At 43.2% G+C, this 27,312-nt stretch overlaps 1 protein-coding gene across 2 annotated transcripts; it reads right to left on the bottom strand.

The window, feature by feature from the left end:
* Positions 1-1,237: 1,237 nt before the first annotated feature.
* NFE2L3 (NFE2 like bZIP transcription factor 3) lies at positions 1,238-27,312 on the bottom strand. Of its 2 annotated transcripts, XM_036897416.2 has the most exons (4): positions 26,568-27,312; positions 9,021-9,200; positions 3,345-3,428; positions 1,238-2,879 (listed from the first exon to the last, which is right to left on the bottom strand). In XM_036897416.2, exons 1-4 carry the CDS (start codon positions 27,120-27,122, stop codon positions 1,653-1,655), a joined length of 2,046 nt encoding a protein of 681 aa, XP_036753311.2. In that variant the 5' UTR covers positions 27,123-27,312; the 3' UTR covers positions 1,238-1,652. The 2 variants fall into 2 exon arrangements, with proteins under 2 accessions (XP_036753311.2, XP_036753312.2); XM_036897417.2 differs by lacking the exon at positions 9,021-9,200.

Genomic DNA, 27,312 nt, shown 5'->3' with positions numbered 1-27,312 from the left:
CAAGACTGGAATACTGATGGGGAAAGTAAGCTTCAGTTTATGTGCTCTCATAGTGTCAGGAAATAGAGCCTGTGGCACACTGAAACTGGCTGTTTAAACGACTTGATCACACCATAATGAGTTCCAGCACTCTGTGCTTTTTTTTTTTCCTTGCCATTTTGATGGTCTGTTGTCTTGAGGGATTTGGGGAAATACCAACAAAGTCCAACAGAGCACTCTAAGGCTACTCAGTTGTGAAATTCGCTGTGTAATATGTTGCAGGCTAGAAATAATTCCTGTGGTAATAAGCCCTGCCTGAAGCTATGATTTAAATACCAAAAGTACTTCCAGGCCAAAAAACCAGCCTGTTGAACAGATTGAAAAGGAATTGAAAATACTGGTCAGAAGAATGGTATTGGTATCTAGAAACATTGTGCTGGCAAAATCTAGGTCTTGAGAGGAATGTCTAGGCCCAATTTAAGAGTATTATAAAAGCTCAATGTATAAACATCTCTAACCCAAGATACTTGACCAGTGATTTCTGTGGCAGAAATAAGATCTGACATTGATTCTACTTTTGAAACTAAATGATCCTCATTAAAAACTTGTCAATGTTGAGCTCTGTGATTATCTTCAGGAGATTGTTTATGCTGTTAAACTTTTTATTTCAGATTTTAAGTCTTACCAGGTGATTATATTTTTGCCCATTTTAAGCATTTATAATAATCATGGTTTCAGTATTTCTAGTTCTTTGGTTGTAGAATTTCACAGAAGTTTTCCTCTACTGTTTCTGTTGTTGGTATGGCTTTGTGATGTGTTCACGTTAAACTATGTTAAATTCTGAGACCACCTAGACAAGCTGGCTTTATCAGGGAGCTATATTCCCTGTAAAGGAGGTAAGCTCTGCTCTACTAGTTACTGGAGAGAAGTAAGCCAACACCCTCTTCTGACTACAGGTCTTTGTTACCAGGCATTAAAGCCTAGTGCACTATTTTAAAGCTTCATTTTTGTTTCTGGTAACCTGGGTTTAGAGCTTGGGCATTTAATTTACCTCATCTGTTCTACATGTGGAGTCCGAGATGGGATTTCCCTTTTTCAGTTTAATTGGTTGACTGATGATTTTGTACAAATTTTAAAAAAACTATGGTCCCTATTTGCTAGGTACTTATAATCCTGAATGTGGGTATTTGAAGGGAAAACACCCAAGGTAAATTTGCCATAGTAATTTTTTTGTAAGTACAAATATAAAATTTATTCACACAGAAAACTAGCTTTCGAAAAGCTCACTAAACTTCACTGCCAGTAAGCTGAATGAAAATAAAGTCTACTTTGCATTCCAAGTCATTAAAACAAATGTTTTGAAATAATTAATGGTCCAGTGACTGTTATGACCATCTTAATAGCAACCAAAGTGAAACCTTATCCTTTGTACATACTGTTTGAGTTGTGCATATAATGGAGCAGGAAGATTTCATTAAAAGTGGCTTTCTCCCAAATTTCCCACACTTGTCCACAGAAGCTTCAGAATGTAGCCTTGAGTGACTGAAATAGCAGTACTTAGAAGTGTAACGCTTGAGCAACAACCCTGAAGCAGTGACAAGGTTTGTGATCCATATGTATTTTTGAACATCAGTACCTCATGCATATTAATGGAGTCCATCTTCGGTTTTTTTTCATTTTTTTTCCCTTTGGTTTTCCTTTTTGTGGTCTGAGGTCACCAGTTCCTTGGGTACTATCAAAATGCTTCCGTCATGACTGCACTGAAGAGCATACTGGTTTGGATTGACTGGCCTACCTTCATTGTCTCTCAGCCTACTAAAAACATCATGATAAAGGTCATGCAGTTTCTGTTTCATTATGTTAATAGCTTTGTTACACTGGGCTTGCTCACTCTCAAGAGTTTCCTTCTTTGCCTGCAAGTTATATACATCCTCTTCTAGATTTAAAATTACATCCAGTTTGCGCTTCCGACAGTTCTGAGCAGCAACTTTATTTTTCCCCCTTCGTCTAATATCACGCATGAGTGACACTTGTGAATCTGTCAAATAGTATCTGCTTAGTACACTGTTGAAAGAATCAACAGGCATGCGGACAATTTCATCTACAGAAAAAGGTATACACAGAGCTTTAGCATGCCGTTCATCACGGCTTAAGTTTGTTTCTGTGTTATTGAGGTACCTTTTCAATTTCTGTGACTTCCCAGGCCATGAAAAGCATTCAGAAGTGGATTCTAGTGCATTTGGCTGTAAGTGATAAGTGTGGTTATGAAATACATGTTGAAAAGCTAGGTCCCTGTGAAAACCAAAATTCCTATGATCCATGTGGCAAAGTTTACTGGGCTCTGGGTAGTCACCTCCAACAGCCCCTTGAAAGTCATGGTCGGGGAGAGATTCACGGTCATTACTATAACCTACAGCACCTTCACACACACACGAATTAGATTCGGTGACAGAGGTGCTATTGTGGCTTGAATTTAAGGAAAGCCCAGAATCAGAATCTGGTTCTTCAAAAAACTCAGAAGTTTCTGTTGGATCAAAACCTGTGGCCAAAGACATTAAATTTATCTCATCAAATATGTTCACATCAAGGTCATATAGGTCTTGGCTTGTTAGATTCCTCAACTGATTGTTAAGTAGTGGAAGAAATCCTGTCAAATTAGTTCCAGGAAGGGTCTGTTCAGGATAAGTAGTATGAGAATTTAACTGCAGATGTGGTTCTTGAGGCTGTGAAGTCCTCACTACTGGATCTCTTCTAAATGTATTGTCAGGACACAGCAACATAGCCTCATGAAGATTGACATCATGACTTATGGCCTGGCTAAAGTTTACATTATAATGTGAAGAATTAATGCCATCACTGAAATTTCCTGGAAGTACAGGAATATCTCCCAGTGAGATGCCCTGGAAAGGGAAGAAGAAAAACCTTTCAATACACACAACCCTATTTCAATAGCAGTTCTAATACCTAACAACACTTCGCTTTCCTCACCTTTGTCAATTACACATACAGGAATATGCTGTGGTCTATGATTACGTTTCCCCTAGTTAAGAATTACACAGGAAGTATGTGATGGAAGCCCATCTCAGAATATGCTATACTTGGGGGGAGATCTGTACTCTGAATATGCAAATTTAGAAAACTTCATTAATAGGTTACATAAAAGTTGATCTTGTTATTAAATCAGTCTAATGATAACTGATTTAGTGCTTTTTAAGATGCAGTTCTCATCCTAGCTGTTCGCAATCTAAATCCTTTTTACATAAGTATTACTTTATGTCATTCAAGTAAAAGGGTTGTATTGTAGTCAGTCACACACAGGTCAGTGCACACATATTCCTACAAGGAAAAAGCAAGGTTCCAATTACCTCCAGTGAATTTTCAGGCTGTGATGAAAGTAGCTGAAATAAGCCATCCAGAGAGAAAGATACATCTGTCCCATTTATATGTCTCTGTAGAAAAACAAATTGCACATCATTCAAGTAAAAAAAAAAAACAACTGGTTGTCTTGGGGCTTTTATCTTGAAAGGATAATCAGGTATTAAGTCCATACTAAATTTTTTGTCCTTAGTTTGGAATTTTTCCATTTGACTCTTTAAGTACTCAGTATTTTAAACAAGAATCGTTCCTTAAACAAGAATCTTTAACTCCTGCCCTAACCATCTTCCATCTTTTGGCTGTCATTCTTAGTTTCACCTTATTTTGCCCCTCCACAGGTGACACTCCAGATTGGTTACAAAACTACATGATTTTTACAAATACATAATTAGATTTGCCAAAATGTTTTATCAATGACTTACTCATCACTGCTTCATTTCCTGCTGAACTTCAGGGTTTAGTTTGATAGTTCTTTCTAGAGAGATCTACAAGTAGTAAACTTTTAAGTTTTTTGTAATGTGCAATTATTCTGCCTTCATGTTAACAGACAGTTTACCTGGTAAAATGACTGGGTTTTATGTTTCCCTCAGTACTACTGCCTGTGGCATTTACTACCATTGATATGCTTGCTATCAGTCTCATTTTTTCCCTCAGGTTAATTTTAACTTTTTTTCCCTTTGTTGTCCTGCCATTGCACTTTGATGTGTGAAATGATCAAATCAGAACCTAATTTGTATTTATTCTGAGTCATGAAATTGTTTTAATTTTGGTAATATTTTGCCATAAACTCTTTGAATACTGACTGCCTCTCTCCTGTGACTCCTATTAGAAATAATTTGGATTTTCTCATTCTATCACTATCAATTTTTCTTTTATACATAAAGGTGAGCTCATCTTATTGGGGGTTCTTCTGTAGGGATCCCACAAACCAAGTTTAGCAACTGACTATGAGGTAGTTTTGTGTTCTTTGCAAGGACCAGTTTTGTATCACTTTCTAGACCTTGCTTTCTTGTTTCAGGATTCTTGATAGTGACAGTGTGGATTCAGACTATATATATGGCTTTGAGGCCCATTTGGGGTTCTATTTCTAAAGGGTAGATAGACAAGCTTCCTTGCCTGTCTCCAAGCCAATGGCTAAGAATTGTCCTTAGACCCCTATTACCTAACAGAAGAGCCTTTAAACATTCTGAGCTGTAAGCAGAGAACTCAGGTACCCTAGGTACGGGCTCAGGACCTCATTTCCCATCCAGTCAACCTGTCTCTGTCATGAATACTGGATTCAGTTCCTCCTTGGGGCGCTTCAGCTTTGGTACCTGATTATCTTCAATTCTAGATTTGAGTATTTGTTATATCTATAGAGTTTCCTTTCTTTTCTTTGACTCCCAATGTGCATTTAAAAATTATCCATTATATTTTATCCAGGATTTCTGTTTTTGCTGTGTCATGGGGGGGATATACTTACATGTTAATCAAGTTCCAGATTTGTGTGGTGTATCCCTCCACCCCTAACTTTACTTTAGGGTTTCCTTTTTTGAAGATTCAGCCCAACTGGACTGAGGTATGGGTTTATAAATACTTGTTTTGATAATAACTAGGTTCTATGATGCCATTTTTCAAGGCCATAATACGACGGATGAGTGTAAGCCATTCTGTGCTTCTACGGATGCTATAGGGCTATTTAAGGTAAATTGCTGGATAAGATTTCTTGCTCTTTAACTGGCAAATTCTGCATTCTTAGTGGATAGCAAACTTCTTTGCTAACTGAATTATTAAAATGATTCCTAATTTCAGAAATGTTCTATTAGTGACCCCAACCATGATCCATTAATCCCAGCCAACCACTGACCAAAATTTGCTAATGGTCACAAATCAACACAAATCTGGATTCTTCCGAAAGTAATCCTAAATGGTGGGTAACGTTTGCAGAAAAGAAAGCCTTCATATTTAGAACACGGAAATAAGGCTATGACAATCATTCTGCTTAAAATGAATTATGTACTGATCAGGCTAGTCAAAGGTACTTTTCATTAAACATTAGACCTATTTTTCTCCACTGTTCACGGAGATGGCAGGCTGGGGGGCTAACCCCTACCAACCCAGCCTCTGGGTGTAGGGGAGACAGGCAGGAGACGAGCAGCAAGACAATGCTTTTGAGAATGGCTCTGCCGAGTCTCTCAGTTCCAGCTTTCCCTGAGCTCTGTGCCTCCCCACATTCCCTTTCTGCCCTGACGGTGGCAATGGCTTCACGTTGTTGCCAGCCCCTAGGAACCTCCCTGTTGCTTGGTGTTTCCCTTAAAACTGTCCTCACCTCTGTTTAAAAAAATCCCCCTCCCTCTTCAAAATGTTAGCAGCAGGTGCCTTGTCCTTACCTGTGGACAGCATGCTGTTTGAAGTCACTATGCAGCAGAGTTCTTTGTCTACCACACTTAAGAAATTTTACAGAACAGTTGTGAGACATTTGGTTTTACAGAATGTGGTTAATCCATTTCAAAATTTAATTGCTAAATCTTTCCTGTTCAGCTGGGTACAGACCTTCCACAGAAATGGATAGCCAAGCCATTGTTACAATTAATCCATTAAGACACATTTCATACTTTAGGTTCAACTCAGATTGTCAAGAAATGATCAATCTTTAGTCAGACTCTTAGAATTCTCCTTCCTAAACCTTCACATAAAATTCAATTCTACTTGGGGTCAAGAATTCACTGCATTTTGAACAGAGACCACTAGGAGTATTCAAATATGGTGGACAAACATTTAACTTTTATAAGACATCTTTTAAAAAATGAAATATTTAAAAACTCAACTTGTCTTTAGTGAGAAGAAAATGTTTTCAGACCAGTTAGCCTACCTATACTGTGTATTTATTCTTCATTAATAGCTGATAGTATAATTCTAGCTCTGCAGTCGGGTAGAAAGAAGTCACTGTTAAGGAGCAAATGATGTCAGTCATCCTAAGTATTTCTGTCACCCCAAAGAATAGGAATAAAAGCCAGTGATTCACTGTGGTCACAGACAACTCCTTTCTGTTTTCTTAACTTCAGCAAACTGAGCACCTACCAAGTAACATTTCAGTAGAAGAGCTAGACAAACGTTGTCAGAAACTTCCTGTAAGAAATGTGTAATGTGCCATACACAAAGATGTGGTGTAAATGTGACTTAAACAAGACTGATACAGGCCAGAAGTACAAAATGAGGAGCCAAGACTGATTTAAGAACTAAGGCACAAATGCCCTGCTTTGACTGATTGATTTGTTTCAGGAAAATTTTGTTACAGTTCAAACATCAAATTGTATTTTAAATTCTCCAAGGAAGCTCCATATTTCATCTATCTCCTCACTGGTATGTAAGGAGCGAATATGTATATAGCAACAGTAAGACTATAGGTAATTCAAAGTAGAAAACACAGTTCCCACTTCTCTGGGAAGCACAGTGAGGTAGTAAAGGCAATGACATACCTAGGATAAAAATGAATCAATAGCAGAAATCTACCTACAGTGAAGCAGCAGACTGGTTAAAAGCATGTCCCCCAAAAAAGATGCCCATAAGGCACTTGGGAAAGTGGGCTGTAATGTCTCCTGCAAAATACATACGGTTCTCTCAATATTTTGTTAATATACAAGTCCACTGGCATTGATGTGACAATATGATGTGTGTGATGGTGGGAAGAGCGGCGGGGTGAGGAGGTTAAGGCCACCCAAGGGTGCATGAATCACTGGGAAATAAAAGGCCTAGGGAGAATACCAGTGGGTAAAAGCACAGGCTGGTGTAAAAACTTTCCCATTTCAGGGTGAAATGTGATGCTGTAATGGGGCCCTCACATAACTGAAGGCTTTAAAAAAGGCTTTAAAAAAGCCTGAGAGGTTAGGAAGTTAAAATAGAAGGGTCCTTTGGGGTGAGCTCCCCATCCCGCTCACCTGACAACTAGCAAAAAAGGGACTCAAGGACACCACTTAGAAATGTGTGCGTTCCCTGCAGTTCGGGGAAAACAGTGGATGTATGTCCCATCTTGAGAAACAGGTCAAGAGGCTGAGTAAGGGCTGCAGTTAGTTTGGGAGCTGATTGGTCTGTCGAAGGAGATGAGGTGCAGGTTTCCAGGAACAGCTCCTGAGAGCCAGCTCATGCTTGAGTGCTACGTGGAGAGGTGAGGTGTATGCCACTGAAAATGCAGGGAGGACTCCTAGAGGCGAAGTGGGGGTGCGTTTGTCCTTTACAGAAGGGTGGGTGCAGTACTCCCAGCTGTGGGGCGGGAGTGTCTGAAGAACTACTGAAATCAAAGTGCTGTACCATCCAACAAAGAAGCTGTTAAATATACCCACAGTCCAGGGAAACTAGTGTCAGATTGGCACCAGTCAGGTAACACCTTTCCTGAGCCTTACCACCCCGTTACATCCTCAGTTCCAGGAAGACAGCCTAATGGGTAAGGGAAGAGGAATTGGGGCAATAGAGGAATAGGCCACATACACCCTTTTCCACTTCAACAAGGCTTTGAGGCTGCAGCAGATGAGACAGGAGGAGGGAAGAAGCTGAATTTCAGTTCAGTCTGAGAATTACACTGGCTTATATCAATGAGTTGCTGCACTGAAATGAACAAGCAGATTTTAATCTGATTATCAGAAAGTCATGGGGCCTGCCCTAGATTTCACCCAAGGTGTAGGGAAGAATAATAGGCTAGGTGAGGTGACATGTTCAGGAATGGTGGGTGGGCAAAGACAGAAAAGCTGTGTTTTTGTTTCACTCCCCTCAATCATGTAACATTTGATGTAATATCACATGAGCAAAGCTATAGTGATGACGACCAGCTGTCTGAGAAGGGCCCATGCTTTGAGGCCCAAACTCCACCTGGGGCAAGTCATGGCTGAGAACCACCAGCGTAAGACCTGCAAGGGTGTACCTTCCAGGTAGAAGTGCTAAATATGGAAAGGTCTGTGGACCCTCCAGGCCAGTCTTTGGAGCGTGTTTACCAGGCTTGTGGGTGGCGCCTAGCAGGGATGAGTCGAAACCAAAGTATGGCCCAAGTGAGAAGATGGGAAGCACAAGCTACAGAAGAAGAATCCATCCCTCTCCACCAGGCCCCTGGAGTTCATCTTTCTGTACCTCTTCTCATCTCTGAAGAACATGGTTAGATACAGAGGAACCAAGGAGGGTGTCCCAATGGCCCTGGCTAAAGGTACAAAATGGGCTCCTGGATGCCCCTTCAGCGTGACCTATCAGGAGACTAGTGAGGATTCCAGTCCAAGCCCTGGTTGTTTTTGAGGCTGATTTGCCTCCAGCGTCCTCCGGCTCACTTGCACAGACCTACCCAGCCTGGCTGCCTCTTCAGATGGCTGGTTGAGGATTCCTCAGTTCAAGATCCCAGCCATCTCCTTATCTCTTGCCATGGCAAACACAACTAAGAAAACCAGCAAGCAATTTCCTGGAGGGGTGTGTATTATGTGCACACGTATACACATACACAATCTCGAGTTTAACTGAGATAAGTAATTCTATGGACTGATTGCTTTGTAAACCAATCACTCCCACATGTATTTTCATATTTGAGATTTTCTTGGGGTAGGGAGCACTTATATGCAAAATTCATTCTCAACACAAATTTCCAAAGCCATAAAACCTACCTTAAAGGCAAAATGGTATGGTGGGGATATTCTAACATATAACATGCTTACCTCATTTCTAGATTCAGAAGTCTTTTCTGCCTCCCCATCATGTTTATCTGCTATTTTATTTTCATCTTCATTCTCCTGCTGTAGGGATTTCTCCTTCTGGGCTGACACCCTTTGCTCATTTCCCTCATACTGGGAACTGTGATCCATAGCTTCATACCTCTCTCTCAGTACCTCATTTTCCTATAAATTACGAACCCAAAAAATGTGTTAAGTAGAAGTCTGTATGTATTTCATCAAATAAGTAAAAAAATTTTTAAACTGCATTGTATGTACTGGTCAGTGATCGTAAAAACCCACAGCCAGAAGCTGAGACTGACATTTCATTATTTCAGTATCGAAGAAATATTTAATTCTGAAACAAAGATCAGTTCTGTGTCCTGTCCTTAGGAACTCACTCTGAGACAAACTGTTTTAATCTGCATAATTTAAATTATATGCATTTATAAAGCCCCTTAGTTAAAAATATTTACAAATTTGATTAGATTTGGAAATCAATGTTGCCAGCAGGCAGTTTTTATTTAGTTTTCTCCTGAAAGTAAATCAAATGGCTAAGTTGGAAGCTAACACTGAAAAATCTGGAACATATTACTACAAAGTATTAATTGTGGTTCTCTCTGAAAGGTGGGAAGGGTTGAGGCAGGGTGGATAAAAAGTTGATTTCGGTTCATACATTTCTGTTCTGTTGGAGTATTTTACAACAAATACAGAATTCTTTTACAATCAAGAAAAAGGTAAATATACTTTTATTTTGAAAAAATAAAGTCAACAACAAAGCTTAAATTAACTTCTCCATAAATACTTTCAACTATGCTTATTTACCCAGATGAGTCTTTTCACTTTTTATTATGAACTTTTTGTTATAAACATTCAAATAGCTACCAGATGGCATACACTGTATATACTGATACATTCAATTATGACGTTAAAATCTCTCTGTATAATTTTTTTCCCTTCTAACATATATCATGGCTTCTCAAACTCTTTCAAAGGATCTATTTTTAATTTCTCTCTTCCAGCATCACAACACCCTGGACTAACTCAAGGACCGCACTACTCCCACCAGTCTAACCCACAGAAATGTTAATCTTAAGAAACAAAAAAAACCAAACATGCATAGGTCAAAGAAATGGAAATCTCAAAGATGCCAAGAGCAAGGAAAAAAAAGCAAGAGCAGAAAAAGATCTGCTGGTGGTCTGCTTGGTTTTGCATGCTGCTGTTAACTGTACCTAATTCTCTGACATACTCAGCCTCCCTTCCTGACACTGTGGATGTCCGTTTTGTTCCTACTTCAATCTCTCCACGCATGATCCTGCTCTGGAGCTCGAGGATACTCCTGTTACTCTACCCACTTTTCTGAGCAACTATTGTTTCCTGTCTATTGGATAATTCCCATCACTTTATGCTTACTAACATAAAAAAAAACCCTCCGGTCTTTAAAAATCCATTCCTTGGTTGCATCCCATTTTCCTGCTCCCTTTCATGGCACAATCCTCCGGAGTCCTCTGGACTCCATGTATTCTTTCCTGAACCTATTCCAGTGGGGACTTTGCCCCCCCCACTCCACTGGAACAGCTCATCAAAGTCTCCCAAGTCAGACGGTACTCTGTCCTCATCTTACCCAACACATCAGCAACATTTCACTTAGTTGTTCCCTCTTCCTGGAAACCGGTTCTTCACCTTGCATCCAAGTACCTTCTCTCTTTATTCTCTTACATCTCCAACTACTCCTTCGCTGATTCTTCATCTTCATCATTTTGAAACATGGCAATGTCCCAAGGCTCAATCTCAGGCACACCAAGCATGCTCCCTCCTCCCACCCTGTATCTGCTGTTCCTTCTGCTTGTAAGGGTCTCCCTCTGCTCCCCACTCCCTTGACCACCCATGGCTTCCTTCAGGTTCCTATTCAAATACTACCATCTCATTTTTCTTTGATACCTCTCCCATTTCATCCCAATGTCTGTCTCCCTTATTTTGCTTTGTATTTTTCCCATAGCATTTAGCAACAGATGACACCATGATTTTATGTTTCTTACCTATCTGTCTCACTAAAATGGAGGGGTATTTACATTTCTAATATTTTCTTGTCTTATTGCTTTGGTTATGCTTCCAGAATAATGTTCAATAGAAACAATGATACCTGATGGCAAAACTCTCTGCATCTCTCCTCTAAATACTCTACTGCAACACAACCTCACTTCTGACACTAGATGTGTGGGTTTTCCACACACCAAGCAATTCTGGGACACTAGCTGGGTGCCCCGTTGTTTAACTCAATTCTGACACAGGGTCAGATCCCAAAGGTTAAGGGCTCAGTTTCACAAGACTGCCCCCTTCCCTGCTTCAGATGCCAGCTGCAAGTCCAAGTTATTACCTGTGCTTCTGACCAACTGGCTGTAAATCAGAGGTTCCCACAACCCCATCCTTGAGTTTGATTAGTTTGCCAGTGTGGTTCAAAGATCTCAGGAAAACATTTTACTTAGTACATTACCATCTTATTATAAAAGTAACAACCAGATGCACAGACCAAGATATGCAGGAAGGGGCACAGAACTTCTATGCCCTCCTCTGGGTGTGCCACTTCCAGCACCTCCACTGTTCACCAATCTAGAAGCTCTCTGAACCCTATTCTTCTAGGTTTTTATGGAGGCTTCCATAAATAAGCATGATTGACTAAATCATCATTCACTGGTGATTGAACTCAATTCCCAATTGCTCTTGCTTCTCCAGAGGTCTGGGAGGGGGAGCTGAAAGTTCCAACTCTCTAATCACACAGTTGGTTCCCATGGCAACCAGCCCCCATCCTGAGGGGCTATCCAAAAGTTACCTTATTAACATTACACAGGTCTGACTGAAAGGGACTTGTTATCAATAACAAGATACTCCTACCTTTCAGGTAACAGAGCTAATTCAAGAACTGAGGACAAAAGACCAAATATTGTAACAGAGGTTCTTTGCTCTTACCACTTGGGAAATTCCAAGGGTTTGGGAAGCTCTGGGCCAGAGATGGGGATGAAGACCAAATATGTATATAAATCACATCATCACACCTGATATTCTTACCTTGCTCATGTATTGAGTGCTTTTAGTATTTCACCAATAAAATGACATGTGGATGTCATTTGAGGTTCAACAGTCACTCAGTTATTTTAGTCATTCATTCAATCAATACATACTGAGTGCCAAATATAAAGCTAGATGCTGGGGATACAATAGTGAAAAAAAACCTATTCAGACTGCCCATTCAGAGTTACATTCTACAGGGAGAGGGAGCCCAAAATACAAGTGAACTAACAAAATAACTGCAAGATATCGCAAGTGAAAAAAAGGAGAGAGAGGACCTACTTTGGAAAGAATGATTAGAGAAGGCCTTCGGGGGCATGATATTTTAGCTGAGGTCTACAGAGAGAGCTGTGTGAAAAGAGGAGAGGAATGTATTCAAAGCATAAAAAATATCCCAACAGTGTACTCATTTGCTTGTTACCATAATGTACTTAATTAGCTTCTTAATGGTTGATATTTAGTTGTTTCCAGTCTTTTCTTATAGCAAACAATATTAAAATGTCCTTATACATACTTTGCATGCATGTGCAGGTGTCACGAATTCCTAGAATTTATGCTGAGTCAACAGATATGTACGGTTTTTGATTTGGTTTCTTCCCAATAGCCCTTCAAAAACATTTGCAGTGATTTGAATTCCTACCACAATAGAAAGAAGTGCCAGTGTGACAAATGAAAACTAGTACATCATTGTAATTTTAATTTATATTTCTCTTATTGTAAGTGAGGTTGAATATCTTTCACAAGTTTAAAAGTAATGGTATTTCCTTTTCTGTGAACTGTTTGTGGGCCCTGCCCATTTTTCTAATGGGGTGTTAGTCTTTTTTTGGTAGTAGTATAAGATCATTTTTACTCATCTCCTCCCATCTAGTCTGCAGAATGCAAGCATGTAAGTGGGGAGACCAGGTAGGAGGGTATTGCAATAATTTAAGAGTAAATGACAGTCTGGAAAAAGTTGGCGGTAACAGAGAAGTGGGAGAATCCATGATATAATTGTGAAGAAAAAATAAGGTTTGATGATGGAGATGGGAGATAAAGAAAAGGGAAGAATTAAGAATCACTCCCAGGAATACAGTCAGTGATTCTGTTAACATCTTTCTATGTTGACAGTAACCACATTAGTGGGGGTGAGGATTTACTCATGTGAGTAACTGCTAAACTACTGGGTTGTATACTTGAAACCAATATAAGATTGTGTATCAGTGATACTTCAATTAAAAAAAGAATGACTCCTAGATTTCTGGCTTGAATAATTTGGTGGACAGTTATGGAGAGAACAGTTTAAAAGGGAAAACAGTTCCTCCATTTTAGATATATTAGATTTGAGATGTGAGGAGTCAAGCAGAAATATCCATTGCACTGCTGAGATAAGAATCTAGAATTTAGAGCAAAGGTTTGAACAGGAGGTGCAAACTGAGAACATGAAAAAAAAAAAATCCACAGAAACAAATGAGATTCCAGGAAGCAGGTACAAAGCCAGAAGGGGCTCAGCACTGGCCAAGGAGCCACAATTCAGAGGTCAGGCAGAGAAGCCAGCAAAGGGACTGAAGAGGACAGGGTCTGAGGCACAGGGGACAGCCAGGGGACAGCAATGTCTTGGAATCCCAAAGTATTTTAAGAAGAATGGAGTGGTTAACTGTTTTGAATGCTGCTTGGAGGTCACACAAGCTGAGGATAGAGACCGAATGATACTGTGTGGAAGTGTAAATAGGAGGGGACAATTTGGAAACAGTACATAGACCATTCTTTAAAGAATTTTGACTATGAAGTGAGTAGAGAAATGGGTCAGCTCACTGTTTTGTTTTGAAGGTGAGAGATACTAGAGTAATGCTTGTAAGGGAATAATTTAGGAGAAAAGATAACTGCAGAGCAAGGCCCTCTGGTCTTCAAGAGGTGAAGCTTAATTTCTTTTCCCTTGAGTCAGGGCTGGACTAAGTGAATTGCTCCTAACAAACGAATAGTATGGAAGTGACGGGACGGCACTGTGCTTCCCTCCTTGTTCTACCTCTGATCACTTGTTCTGGTGAAAGACAGTGCTCATCTTGAAAGGACATCTAACACGTAGGAGAGGCCTACCTGGCAAAGAACTGAGGCCTCCACCAACAGCCATGTTGAGCGATCCATCATGGAAGCAGACACTCCAGGCCCAAACGAGCCTTCAGATAAATGCAACTCACCCAACATCTTTATTACCATCTCATGAGACCCTAAACGAGAACTACCCAGCTAATCTGCTCCAGAATTTCTAATTTAAGACAATTTCTAGTCTTAATTAAAAGGCCGAAAATGTACCTCATTTGCATCTATCATCTTGGAGATTTCAATGTACATATGAAACAAGTGGTTGACTGTGGAGACAGAAGGCAGGACTCGAGACTGAAGTGGGGGGCCAATTCAAAATGTAAGGGAATGCCTGAGTGCTCCTAAAGTTGGAGGCATGAGGAGCTTAAAATAGAGCCCAGGAAGGAAGGTCATGGTCAGAGCAGGGATTTGAGCTCTGCTGCCTATACTTATTTCCTCTTTCTCTTTAGCCACATAGAGGCAGGAGGGGCAGAAGGTGAGATCTGGAGCAAGTGGCTTCAGTGTTTAATACCTGATTTCCTGAGAGGGCCATTTCCAGGGGCCATGAATAGCTGGCTATACAATTGGTCACCTTAACTGGTGTGCTTTTGAGAGGGTAAGAGGGCGCTATTAACAATTAAGTGGGCAGTAGGCACAAACCAAGACTGTCTCAAATGGTCATCCTATCTATGAGACCATGGGGGGAAGAGGAGACTGCATAACAATCAAGAATTTTGATGGCCCTCTGGCAAATGTTGACTGAATTCCACATACCTGGGGAAGAAAGATACTTCAATTTATACAGCCTTAGGGATTCAATAAGTATTTTCTTAGCTAGTACTTAAGTTATTCATTTAACTATCATTAATTGCAAGCCTACTACAAAGCTAACAGAAATATTGTTTTAAGAAGTGATGAGTAAGAATTTCCAAGTTAGTGTGATGCACATGGAGCTGTGCAACCCAGACATCCCCAAGGAAGGACTTGTGGCAGCTGTTGGGAAGGACCTGCAGGCAGAAGGCCTCAACTGCTGAGAGTCACTCCACCCAAGGTCACACATACCCTTCCCAGGGCACCCACATGCCATGACTGAGCAAAGAGGGTATAAAGGCCTGGCCACAGGCCCAATGTGAGACAACCATGATATAGCACCCTAGCCCCAGAGATCCTGGTTTCCTGAGGCTGCATCACAGCTTGACTTCAGCTTCTGTCCACTCCTGCTTTCTTGTCCTCCTGTCCACTCCTGCAGCTCTCAAGGATACTTCCTGTTAAAACATCCCGCCTACTCTCAGTCTCAAGTCCCCTTCCCAGAGAGTCCAACTTGTGACACCAATCTTATCTTGGCAAGAAGAGACCAGAATCTCAAGGCAGGAAAGGGTGGAGGATATATTTCTCTCTAGACTAGAAACTGAAAAAGGCCTATTGCACTTGTAATATAATTTGCAGTCTGCAAGGCCCCACAACAGCCTTGTGGCCAGGAGGGCTCAAGGACCAAACATAGCTGAGTAAAATTGGCTGATCGTATGACCACAAGTTGTGTGAACTTGGGCCACTTTGATCCTCAGTTTTCTCATCTGTGGGGAAAAAAAGCGGGGGGTAGTATTTCCTAATTCACATTTTAAGAAATTAGTTGAGGAAAAGCACTTTATACATTTAAGATGCAATACAGACATTAATTACTACTTCTTTCTCTGTTTTTTGATTATGAAGAGTTGCGATTAATCAGATGTCAAGAGAAAGTGATACCAGCCCCTGGTAGCCAGTAATTATTACCTCTTTGCTCCCTTTTCATGTTTTTCTCAACTTAAAGACAAGGAGCTGAGATACAGTGTGTGAGTGTTTTATAAGTACTGTTGTATATACTGATGATTTATATGTTCAATTTAAAGAATGAGTAAGTTAAACCCATCATTACTTTTTATTTGTGTGTAGGTGATTTTTACTATTGTGAGGCTGGGACTCAAGAAGAAAAAAGAAAGTTTCCCCATCTGCTACAGGAAGCCATCATAAACTTGTGAGCTGGGGCACTTAATCACAACTCCGAATCCAGTGACTTGTACTGAACTAGAACTTTCTAGAAATGCCCTCCCCACCACAGCCCTCTTTGCTGGGAAACAGCCCACCCCCTTCTCTGTATGGATCCAGAACCATCTCCATTTGGGATGCTTAGCTAAAACTGGGTTTTCCTGTCTCTAACATCCCATGACCTTTTCTTTCCTACTGAGCTGTAAAGTTATGACACCTGTCTTCTAGCTGTTATTCACCTTTGCCACTGACATAATTCACAGAGCCTTGCAAAAAGGTTTTGAGTCAATGGAGGTAGTGGGAAGGGGAAGAAAGGAGCAAAGTTGGGCTTGTCTCTTCTGCTTGCTAAATCTTTAAAGTTCCTGATAACTGAGCAACATGACTTCTAAATCTATACTTACTATACTGTATTGGGACCTGAATAGTGTGATGGAGAGTTTGACCCTGAAAAAACTTTTCTGTGAACAGTCCCAGCTGGCTTGGCTGACTCTTTCATGTGGGGGAGGAAGGACTGAGACCTGCTTTGACCTTTAGGGTTTGATGAACCTTCAAAGACAAAGAACAGTGTGGTGCCTACGAGAAGGATGATATCAGAGGAAGCTGGATCATCAGGTCTAGAGAGAAATGAGCCAGATAAAGAGAGACTGTACCCTGTTTGGCCTGGATGGTTCTTAATAGCAGTTTATAATAATTATAGCTCCCATTTATTGAGCACTCACTGTGGACCAGGCACCGCATCCATGATCTCACTTAAGTTGCTCAGCATCCCTGCAGGGTAGGTAACTGTTGCTATCTCCTTGTACAGAGGAAACTGAGGCACTGAGAGGTTAAGCAACTTGCCTTAAGTCACACAGCTAGGAAGTGAGAGAACCAGGTGTGTCTGCAGGCATTTTACTTCATAGCCAGCTCTCAGGCCCTGTACTGGTTCCTGTTTGCCCCTCCAGATCCACATGTCTCCCAGAAGCTGTCCCCTGCACACTCCGTGGCTCCTGTGCTGGCTGCCTGGCTTCCAGGAGCTGGGTTCACTAGAGGGAGGCAGGGCAGAAGCCTGGAGGTTGATCAAGGGAGAGGCCAGGGCATTTCTCCCACTTCAGCCGCAACAATGGCCCCTCCTCACCTACTCAAGTGACACTCTCTCAGCCCTTCCAACTAATAATTTCCAACATCCCTGTCTGCTTCTGTAAGGAGTCATTCATGAAGTCCCTCAATGTGGGCCATGTGAGGTAAATTTTGCTTCCTACCAACTGCACCACCACTACCCATGCTGGCTCCCACTTGAGTCACACAAATTAGCATAGCAAGGGTGGGAAGAGTTGACTCCATACGAATAAATGAAGTTCCTTCCTGTCTGTCTGAATACGATTTTATCATGCAAAACATCTGGCTACACTGCAAGGTGTGAATCTTCTTCAGATTATGAATCCAACAAACCAACCATGGAAAAACCATTCATAAGATAATTGGGGAATTTGAATACTGACTGGATATCTGGTGGTTTTAAAGAATTATTGTTGATTGTTCTTCTAGGTATGCTAATGGCATGTGGTTATGTTTAGAAGAGTCTTTATATATTAGACATATATACTGAAATACTTACAAAAGGTTTTCTGATTCAATGAAGGTACCGGGAAGAGTAAGAAAAAAAAAAGCAGGGTTTTTCTCTTCTCTTTGCTAGTAAGTCCCCCCAAAAAGAGGGCACAAGAATCACAAGAAATGACGTCTGGGATTTGTTTCAAAATAATGGGGGGTGGGGAAGTGGGAGTTACAGGTGAAGCAAGGCTGGCCGTGAATAATTAACTGTTAAAGCGAGATGACAGGGACAGAGGGCTGGCTCCACGACTCACGGCTCCACGACTCTACAAGTGAAGAGAATCTGCCATTCTCTATACTTGTAATATACGCCTGAAATCTTCCATAATAACGTGCGATATAGGCTAACCTCACTTGTGAAGGCGCTGCTGGAGGAGGCAGAGAGGCAGCTAAAAAAATTGGCAGGCATCCTCCATGCAGCCGAAACGAAGTAGTCTAAGTGACTGCCCACCAGAAGCCAGGTATAATAACCAGCGCTTCCAAACAGGAGCCTCCACACCCAGGAGGAGGCGAGGGCATGAGCTCCAGCCGCAGACCTTGGTTTTAAAAAGAGCTGCTTCTCAATGACATATCAATGATAGCTTAATTTAAAAAGAAGAGCTGCTTCTCATGTAAGTAACCCCTTGGTACAGGCTGAGGAACTACTTGTTTGGGGGTCATGGATTCATTTATGATTCATTAAATTACAGCTAGGTTATGCCAGCAGGCAGGATAGGCCAACTGGCCTTCAAAATGTGTAATATGTTTTGGTATTTTATTATGGAAAATTGCAAACACATAAAACAAACAGAAAACAGAATATACAGTAAACCCTCCATGTATCCATCACCTAGTTTCAACAATTATCAAACATTCTGCCATTCTTTCATCAATTCTTCCCCCTCCCCATGGAATTATTCAATCTTTTAGGCAGGAGGAACACAGGCAGGAATGCATAAACCGTAGCTGTGTACAACTTTGACAAATGGAGGCACCCACTTAAGGCGAACCTCAGTTGTGATAGAGACCATGTCTACCTCCCCAGAAAATTCTCTCCTGTTGTGACATTTTACCTCAGCTTTGCCTGTTCTAGAACTTATGCATGAGTTTTAAACTGCATTGCAATCTACTTCTGTGTTTGTCATTAGTTTTTCTAGCAAGCTAGTTCCTTAACCTCCAACAAGGAGCTAGAGAGACCTGGTTTCAACTTTAAAACATGAGGTTAACCAGTGCACTAGCCCTGGCTCGCTGCCCAAGCAGGTAGTCATGGCCTAGTTCTTTAGCTGTTCTAGGCCTTAAATTCACAGAAGGGCCTGCTTTCATCCAGGCACCCACTGGAATCACTATGGGTCAAGCTTGGGCCAGCACAGGAATCAGCAGGAGGTCTGGGAAATTGCAGATTCCAAGGCCCCATGTGCGAGGGTCTGACACAGCCACTCTGAGGTAGGGCCCCAAATCTGCATTTTAACAAGCAACATGGTAACTGATGCAGTCACTGGACCATCCTTCAGGAAACCTGGCTCTGAAGAAAGGCTAGGAAATTCTACCTTTGGATGAGCCTTCAGGGTTCTGCCTCCTCAACAAGTCCAAGGTCTCCTGTACATAATAGCTCTTCAACTATTTTTAAAAATTTTGATATCATTAATCTACAATTACATGAGGAACATTATGTTTACTAGATTCCCCCCATCACCAAGTCCCCCCCACATACCCCATTACAGTCACTGTCCATCAGCATAGTAAGATGCTGTAAAATCACTAGTTTTCTTCTCTGTGTTGCACAGCCCTCCCCGTGCCCCCACCTACATTATATCTGCTAGTAGTAATGTCCTTTTTTTCCCCCCCTTCTTCCTCCCTTCCCACCCATCCTCTCCAGTCCCTTTCCCCTTGGTAACTGTTAGTCCTTTCTTGGGTTCTGTGAATCTGCTGCTGTTTTGTTCCTTCAGTTTTTCCTTTGTTGTTATACTCCACAGATGAGTGAAATCATTTGCTACTTTTGTCTTTCTCTGCCTGGCTTATTTCACTGAGCATAATACCCTCTGGCTCCATCCATGTTGTTGCAAATGGTAGGATTTGTTGTCTTCTTATGGCTGAATAATATTCCATTGTGTATATATACCACTTCTTCTTTATCCATTCATCTACTGATGGACACTTAGGTTGCTTCCATTTCTTGGCTATTGTAAATAGTGCTGTGATAAACATAGGGGTACATCTGTCTTTTTCAAACTGGGCTGCTGCATTCTTAGGGTAAATTCCTAGTAGTGGAATTCCTGGGTCAAATGGTATTTCTATTTTTTAGTTTTTTGAAGAACCTCCATACCGCTTTCCACAATGGTTGAACTAATTTACATTCCCACCAGCAGTGTAGGAGGGTTCCCCTTTCTCCACAACCTCGCCAACATTTGTTGTTGTTTCTTCAACTATTTTGAGTTGGCAATTATGTTCCTTCCTCAGTCTGATATTGGCATGGGGCACCCCCATCCATTTTTTAAACCATTTTCAGTATGATTTCCTCCCATGGGGAGAGAACAGTTCCTTTCCATCAAAGCAGGTCTCAAGCATGACCTACTCTTTTTGTTAATTCCTGCTAGAGGACATGAGTTTCCTGGGGATAGAAGGGGCAGTAAGAGCAAATCATCTGTTGAACATCTACTAACATGCCAAGAACTGTACTAGTCCTTTAACATAGGGTGTTATTCCATCCTCACAAGAACTCTCTCAGAAAGAGGTTAATGTTGATTACAATTTGGAAACCAAGGCTCACAGAGGTTGCCCAGGAAGAGATGGAGCTAGGGTGCTGTGATGGTTAGTTCTGTGTGTCAACATGGCCAGGCTACAGTACAATCAGTTATTTAATTAAATACTACCCTGGGCATTGCTGTGAAGGTATTGGCCCACTCAAACTGGCAGTAAATGGTCTGATGTACCATTAGGATTTCATATCTGACCTACTTTCTAGTTGGGATTCTGGCCTTGAAGGACACAAGCCCAATTTAATTAAGCTCGTGGTCTCCTGGAAGTCCTGCAAAGCCAGTGTGGAGGGTGGCTGAGGGCTGTTTGACAAGACACCACCTGAACTGACGTCTGCTCCTAGCCCTGTCGCTGAGTGCCACGTGCAGGCTCATGAGGGCAGTTTCCACACTCAAGATACTGCAGTTCAAAGTAGAAGATGCCAAGTCCCATACAGGAAAGAAATTCTACAGTGTGCAGCGGGGCTCAGAGGAAGCACAGCAAGTGTTTACAGATGAGGTGACAGTTGGGATCAGCCTGAAAATTTAACAGTACAAGACTTGGGAGGAATAAAGGAGGCACACTGGACAAACGTAACAGATTAAAAGGCAGAAAAGCATGGGGCTGCCTAGGGAAAAGGGATGTTACCTGGAAAGTAGGCTATAGGAGAGGATTCAAGTGGGAGATGAGCTCAGCTGGGCAGGTGAGGAGTTGGGACACACTGGTCAAACCAGGGGGCCTTGAATGATAAAATACCAATTGGCAGGTAATGAGCAGCTTGTGGAGGCTCCCCAAATGAAAGTGAAGATTAAAGCATGCTTTGACTGTTTAGAGTTCATAATGCATGAGCAAAACAGAAAGTTTCTGTGATGACTGCCCTTGTACTGTTCACTATGTAACATTCATTATGTAAGAATTTGTTCTACATGTAAGAACTTGTTTGTTATGCCTCAGAAGATTGGAGACTGATGAAAATTAGGCTTGGGGTGGATTAATGATTGTGCATTGAGCATTGACTCCCCTATACAGAATTTTATTGTCGTTAACAACCATTTGATCAATAAATATGAGAAATGCCCTCACAAAAAAAAAAAAAAAAAAGGACAGACTTCCAATTGTAAAATAAATAAGTAACCGGGATGTAATGTATAGCATAAGGAATATAGTCAAGATATTGTAACAGCTTGGTAGGGTGATAGCTGGAACCTAGAATTATGTATATAAATGTTCTACCACTGTGTTGTACACTTGAAACTAATGTAATGTAATACTGTGCATCAACTACCCTTCAATAAAAAATAATTATTTAAAAAAAAAAAAAAAAGCATGCTTTGGAAACCTGCACTTGGCAGCAGAAAGGACAAGGATAAACTGGGGAAGGGGCATTACAGAGCCCCAGCTTAATTCACAATAGTAGCTAACATTACTGTGTGCTGACCTGTATCAACCCTGCTGAACTTGCACCATCTCATTTAATCCTCACAACAGTGCCCTGAGGTACTCTCACCATCCCATTCTACAGATAAGGGAACCAAGGTGAAGAGAGGTTAGGGAAGTGTGCCCCAGATCATAAATCAGAGATCTGCCTCTAGAGATGAGCTCTACAGCAGTCCCAGCTGGTGCGACTCCAGCGCCAGCACAGCTGACCACTAGCCCAGTCTGAGTCCTGGGTGGGGCCTGAGCCCTGGGCACTGCACTCTGATTTCTGAGTTGAGCTGAGAAGTAGGGGGAATGGAGAGGAGGAGAATGAGACAAGGGACACTGCAGAGATGAGTAGCTCTGTAACCTACTGAATGAGGTGAATAACTGCCCGGGAAAAGTCTGAATTAAGGTTCCTCAGGGTTGTTGCGCTTGAAGCCAGCAAAACCCTCAGATGTGCTCATGAGCTTACACCAACTCCTGCTGGAAATGATCCTCCACATAAGCCAGCTGCTTCCAGAAATAGCGGACTTAGCTTTCCACAACTGGAGCCTACCTGATAAGCAAACTGTACACCCCAAGTTTGCCAGGAACAGGGAGATGGTGACTGTGTAATGGATTTAACTGTTTTTCTCAAAGTTCTTATGTTGAAGGCAGAACCCTCAGTAACTCAGAGTGTGAACTTACTTGGAAATTGGGTTGTTGCAGATGTAATTAGTTAAGATGAGCATGGTGGGCCCCTAAGCCACTCTGACTGGTGTCCTTATTAAAGGGGAAATTTGGATACAGACAGACATACAGAGAGAATGCCATATGAAGATGAAGGCAGAGACAGGGGTAAGGTAGTGGAAACTGAGGGTCACCAAAGATTGCCAGCAAACTGCCAGAAGCTAGGAGAGAGGCCTGGAACAGATTCCCCTGCACAGCCCTCAGAAAAAAACCAACCTTGCTGACACCCTGATCTCCAACTTTTTGCCTCCAGAACTAAGACAACAGATTTCTGTTATTTAAGCCACCCAGTTTGTGGTACTTTGTCACAGTAACCCTAGGACACCAACATGGTGACCTATGCCATCCTTTCCCACAAGAAGGTCACGGGTGCATCTTTAGCATGTCATTTAGTAAGCAAAATGACGAGCCTACTGCAAAAGATTGTTGTACTGCAATGTATGTAATTATAAGACTATTTCTGTATCACAGTTGTGAAAAAAAACAGCAAGTACTTGAAATTTCATCTCTCCAACTGCCCAGGCATGATGGACTATTTCTGCTTTTGAAACAAAAAACAATTACTTTAACAATCTAGGACCATCCTTCTCTTCCCTTTATTCTTAGAAGCAGCTACTGATTGTATTGGATTCTTCCTTAAGAATCCTTAAGAAACCCAGTCCAATGAGCAGCACATCAAGAGGTCCTGCTGGACCCATCACCCTGCAGAGGGTTCCTGTCCCAGGACATGAAATGACATTAATATGACCACAAGCCCCCTCAGTTTCAAAGTGGCAACAGCTCTCTGAAATACAGATTCTGGCTGTAAGCAGTCGCCCATCTTCAAATACAGTCACACGGTCAAATTTGAGAAAACTTTTCACTGCTTTGACTGACCTGTGTGTTATTCTGAAGAACATGTCCTTAATCGGTGGGGAGTGAATGGTGGTGGTCAGGAAGGGAAGCATGTCCGCCCTGGGGAATTCCGGAGTCTTGTTTTCAGATGCCAATGAGCCCCCACTAAGAAGCGAAACCAAAGCAGCACTTCCCATACTTGGAAAATCCCCTACTCCAAAATATTTTTGTACATGCACAAAAATTGTGGAAAATTATACTGTAAAACCAGAATTTCTGTAAAAACAGCTAATCATCACCATAATAAACACAACCAGTTTGGCCAAGCAGCTGCCATAGTCCAGCAGGTCCACACACGCCAGCAGGGGGAAGGAAAGGCCAGGAGCATGGTGGCCCCGTGTGAACTTTTCCTAGGAAAGCCAAGCCAATTCAAATGTAAACCATCACAATTATCTATTTAAAAACAAAACAACACTGACCTGTGATGTTCCAAGGAAGTAAAGCACCCCTACCCCTGAAGTTAACAGTAGCTAACATTTATTAAGTTTAACATTTATGAAGCACTTAAGATGTGACAGGCACAGTCTAAGCCTGTTCCATGGAATGAATTGTGTAATTCTTACAACAACCCTATGGCATCTGTATTATTCCCATTGTGCTGGTGAGGAAAATGAAGCAGCACAGATAGGTTAAGAAATTTTTCCAAGGTCACAGAGCTCTAAGTGGTAGAGCTGGGATTCAAAACCAAAGTCTGGCTCCAAAACACCCCACACCCTCAACAAGCAAGCACCCAAGCCAGATGGACAAACAAGACACAAAGAAATAAAGTGAGTGGGGGTAGGATAAGGAGGTTTGGTTGAGGATGGAGGTAAAGAGAGCAATTACAGGCACTGGGTTGGCCTGTCACACATGCTTTTCTCATTTAATTGGCACAACACCACTAAGATAAGCATTACTCTCCCACTTAACAGATGAGACACTGAGACTTGGAATGATCAAAGCTTTATAAGGGCACATTAATAAGTGATGCCCCCAAAGCTGGGTTTGCTGATTGCAAAACCAGTGCTGTTTTCTCAGCCCATTTTCTCCCAGAGTCATGGTTGCAAATTGTAATCCCCATTATGGATTGCACAGTCTGCTTTTAAAAGTCAATCCAGCACTGGAAAGCAGTAGTCCCAGGCAGGAGGGGGGGCATCACTCTCTTCTAGTGCAGGCTTGTCCAGAGAACCTGAATACAGTGCAGGCACTTAATGTGCCAGTATAGGAGTCAGGAAGCCTACTAGCCCCACTTCCAGCACTAGTTAACTGTGTCGCTTTAGACAAGTCCCCTAACTTTGCTGGGCCCCCATTTTCCTTAAGTACAATCTAGATTTGAATACCTAGCCTGTGTAAGGTTGATGTAAAAAGGGATTACCAATAAAGGTGAACTGACTGTGAAAACTGAGAGGTGCCTAACAGCTAATCATCACCAAAATAAACACAACCAGGTTGGCCAAGCAGCTGCCATAGTCCAGCAGGTCCACACATGCCAGCAGGGGAAGGAAAGGCCAGGAGCATGGGGGCCCCGTGTGAACTTTTCCTAGGAAAGCCAAGCTCAATGCCTTCAACGAAATCTGGCTGGGCCTAGGCCTCCAAAACTTCCCCCAAAGCAGGTGTGCTGGTCTAAATAGGTATTACTGGCAAGTATCACACTGGGAAGGCGAAGGAAATCCTGGTCGAGCTAAAAGCCTCACCTCCCTCCAGGTCCCCCTTGGCTTTACAGGCCTTTGGCATCCAGCTGTGAGGGGGAACGGAGTGCCATTTGGTACATCAAACAGCACTGGGCTTTTCCCCCGCACGTTACAGAATCGGGACGTGCAGCAGTGCTGCACACGCCACTTCGGGAAGAGGATTCAGAAGAGGTTCGGGATGGGATGAATGAATGGGAAAAACTTCATACTGTTTGGGACTGGGGCCCACCAAGACTCCCACTAACTCCCACCCCATTAGTTCTGGCTCCAGGAAGAGGAAGGGATCAGATCTGCATAACAGTGAATCACAAGCACCTTGGCACAATGACCCCTCAGGAGAGGGTGGAGAAGCTCGTCTGGCAACTGCCTACACACAAACAGGGCAATTCTGAAGAGCAGCAAACAAACCTGTCTAGCCCCAATTCCCATTTTGCATAAGATCGCACTCCACAAAAACAGGCTTCCGAGAAGCCCTGGTTGATGATACCGACAGTTAACACTAAGGTTTGCGCCAACAGAGAATTAGAAGTTCCTTTTGAAGGAACTTTGGATACAGTAATTTTGTGGAAATTGGTATGAAGTGTTCTTGATCTTCAACAGGCCATTGGGAGCCCCAGATATTTCAATCAACCGATCTTGGTGAACTTCGTCTCAAAAGGAAACCACCAAAGAATTTGAACCCATAAACCAAAGGTACCTTGTTAAGTCACTAGGTGAATGTCTGGGTACCTGTTTTCGTTATACTAATTAGGGGTTACAAAAGTTTCAGGAGGGAGTCGGATTGTTAGGAGCGGGTAATGGTTAGGCAATGCGGGACTGTCGGCCAGCTGGCCTCGGCCTGGGCATACACCACGGCTCCTTAACCCACGGAAACAGCAAAAGCGAGCTGCAGTTGGGTTACAGTCTGGGCAGGGGCCATCACGTGAGGCCGGGAGCGTGGTTATAAGGAATTTTTCCCGGAGGCCACGGCCTCCTTCAGATCCTCCCGATTCTCCGGGTCGGGAATGGGTTCCTAAAGACATCTCAGCGTACACGAGGCACTGAACAACAACAGCGGGCAAGGAAATCACCAAGCTCCCTTCTCCCCTCCTCACCCCCAAATTACCCTTGATAGCCAGCAAACACAGGAAAGGTGTCCTCTACAACCAACGATGATACAACCAACGGGGACACGCCCACTTCTTTCTCAAAAACCTGAAAGCCACAGAGACAGCACTAACAGCCTTCGTTGGGATTCACAAGGAGGCTCAGTGTCGTCCGCGATCCTACAACCCCCCCGGGAGCTGAGGGTGGAAGGCGAGAGCAGGTGGCCCCTCCTTTCCCTGGGTCCGTCACTACCGTCCCAGGGCTCCTGGCCAGCACCGCGTTCGCGTCCCCGCTCTCACGTTACCTCATTCGTGCGTCCGCCGGCGTCGGGCACTTCAGCCGTCGGTTCCGCTGGTGTCTTCTCCTCCTCCCCGGCGGCCAAGGGGCTACTCGGAGCCGCTCGGGGGTCCCCGCCTCCCCCTGGCGCCGCCGGGCCGCCGCCGCCCACTTCTGCGGAGGAGGCTGCTGCGGCGCCGAGCAGCCCGTGAGCCCCGTCGGCGTCCCCGGCCGCCACGCAGTGTACCAGCCACGCATCTACTCGGGTGCGCGGGACGAAGGGGACCCCCAGCGCGCGCACCTCCCGCAGCAGCTGACCCACGGGGTCCGGCTCCGGGCCTTTGAGGTGCAGCTGGTCCGAGGGCCCCCACCCTCCCAAGGCGGGGAAGGGGCTGAGCGCGCAGGCGGAGCTCGTCGGGCCGCACCCGAGCAGCAGCTCATCCCGAAGCAGGGTGGGCGGCGGGAGCAGTAGGTAGAGGTCCAGTTCCAGGTCCAGGTCCAGGCGGAGCCCCGCCAAGCTCAATAGGATAGTGAAGTGCAGGAGGCCGCCGCCGTCCGACCACCACGGCTTCAGGTACTTCATGTCCGGCCGAGCCCGGGGACGCCCCGCCGACGCCCGCGGGTTGCAGTGCTACAGCCGTCGCTAGGCACGTGCGGGCCCCGCGCGCCGCTGCGGACACCTGCCCGGAAGAGACAGAGAAGCGAAACAATGGACCTGGGCGCGCAGCGGCCGTCGCGGACTCCCGGAGCCGGGCACAAAGGCGCTCCCCCGG

Source organism: Manis pentadactyla, chromosome 7, assembly GCF_030020395.1.
Source record: "Manis pentadactyla isolate mManPen7 chromosome 7, mManPen7.hap1, whole genome shotgun sequence".
Classification (NCBI taxonomy): domain Eukaryota; kingdom Metazoa; phylum Chordata; class Mammalia; order Pholidota; family Manidae; genus Manis; species Manis pentadactyla.
This window is presented reverse-complemented; position numbering and strand designations above follow the sequence as displayed.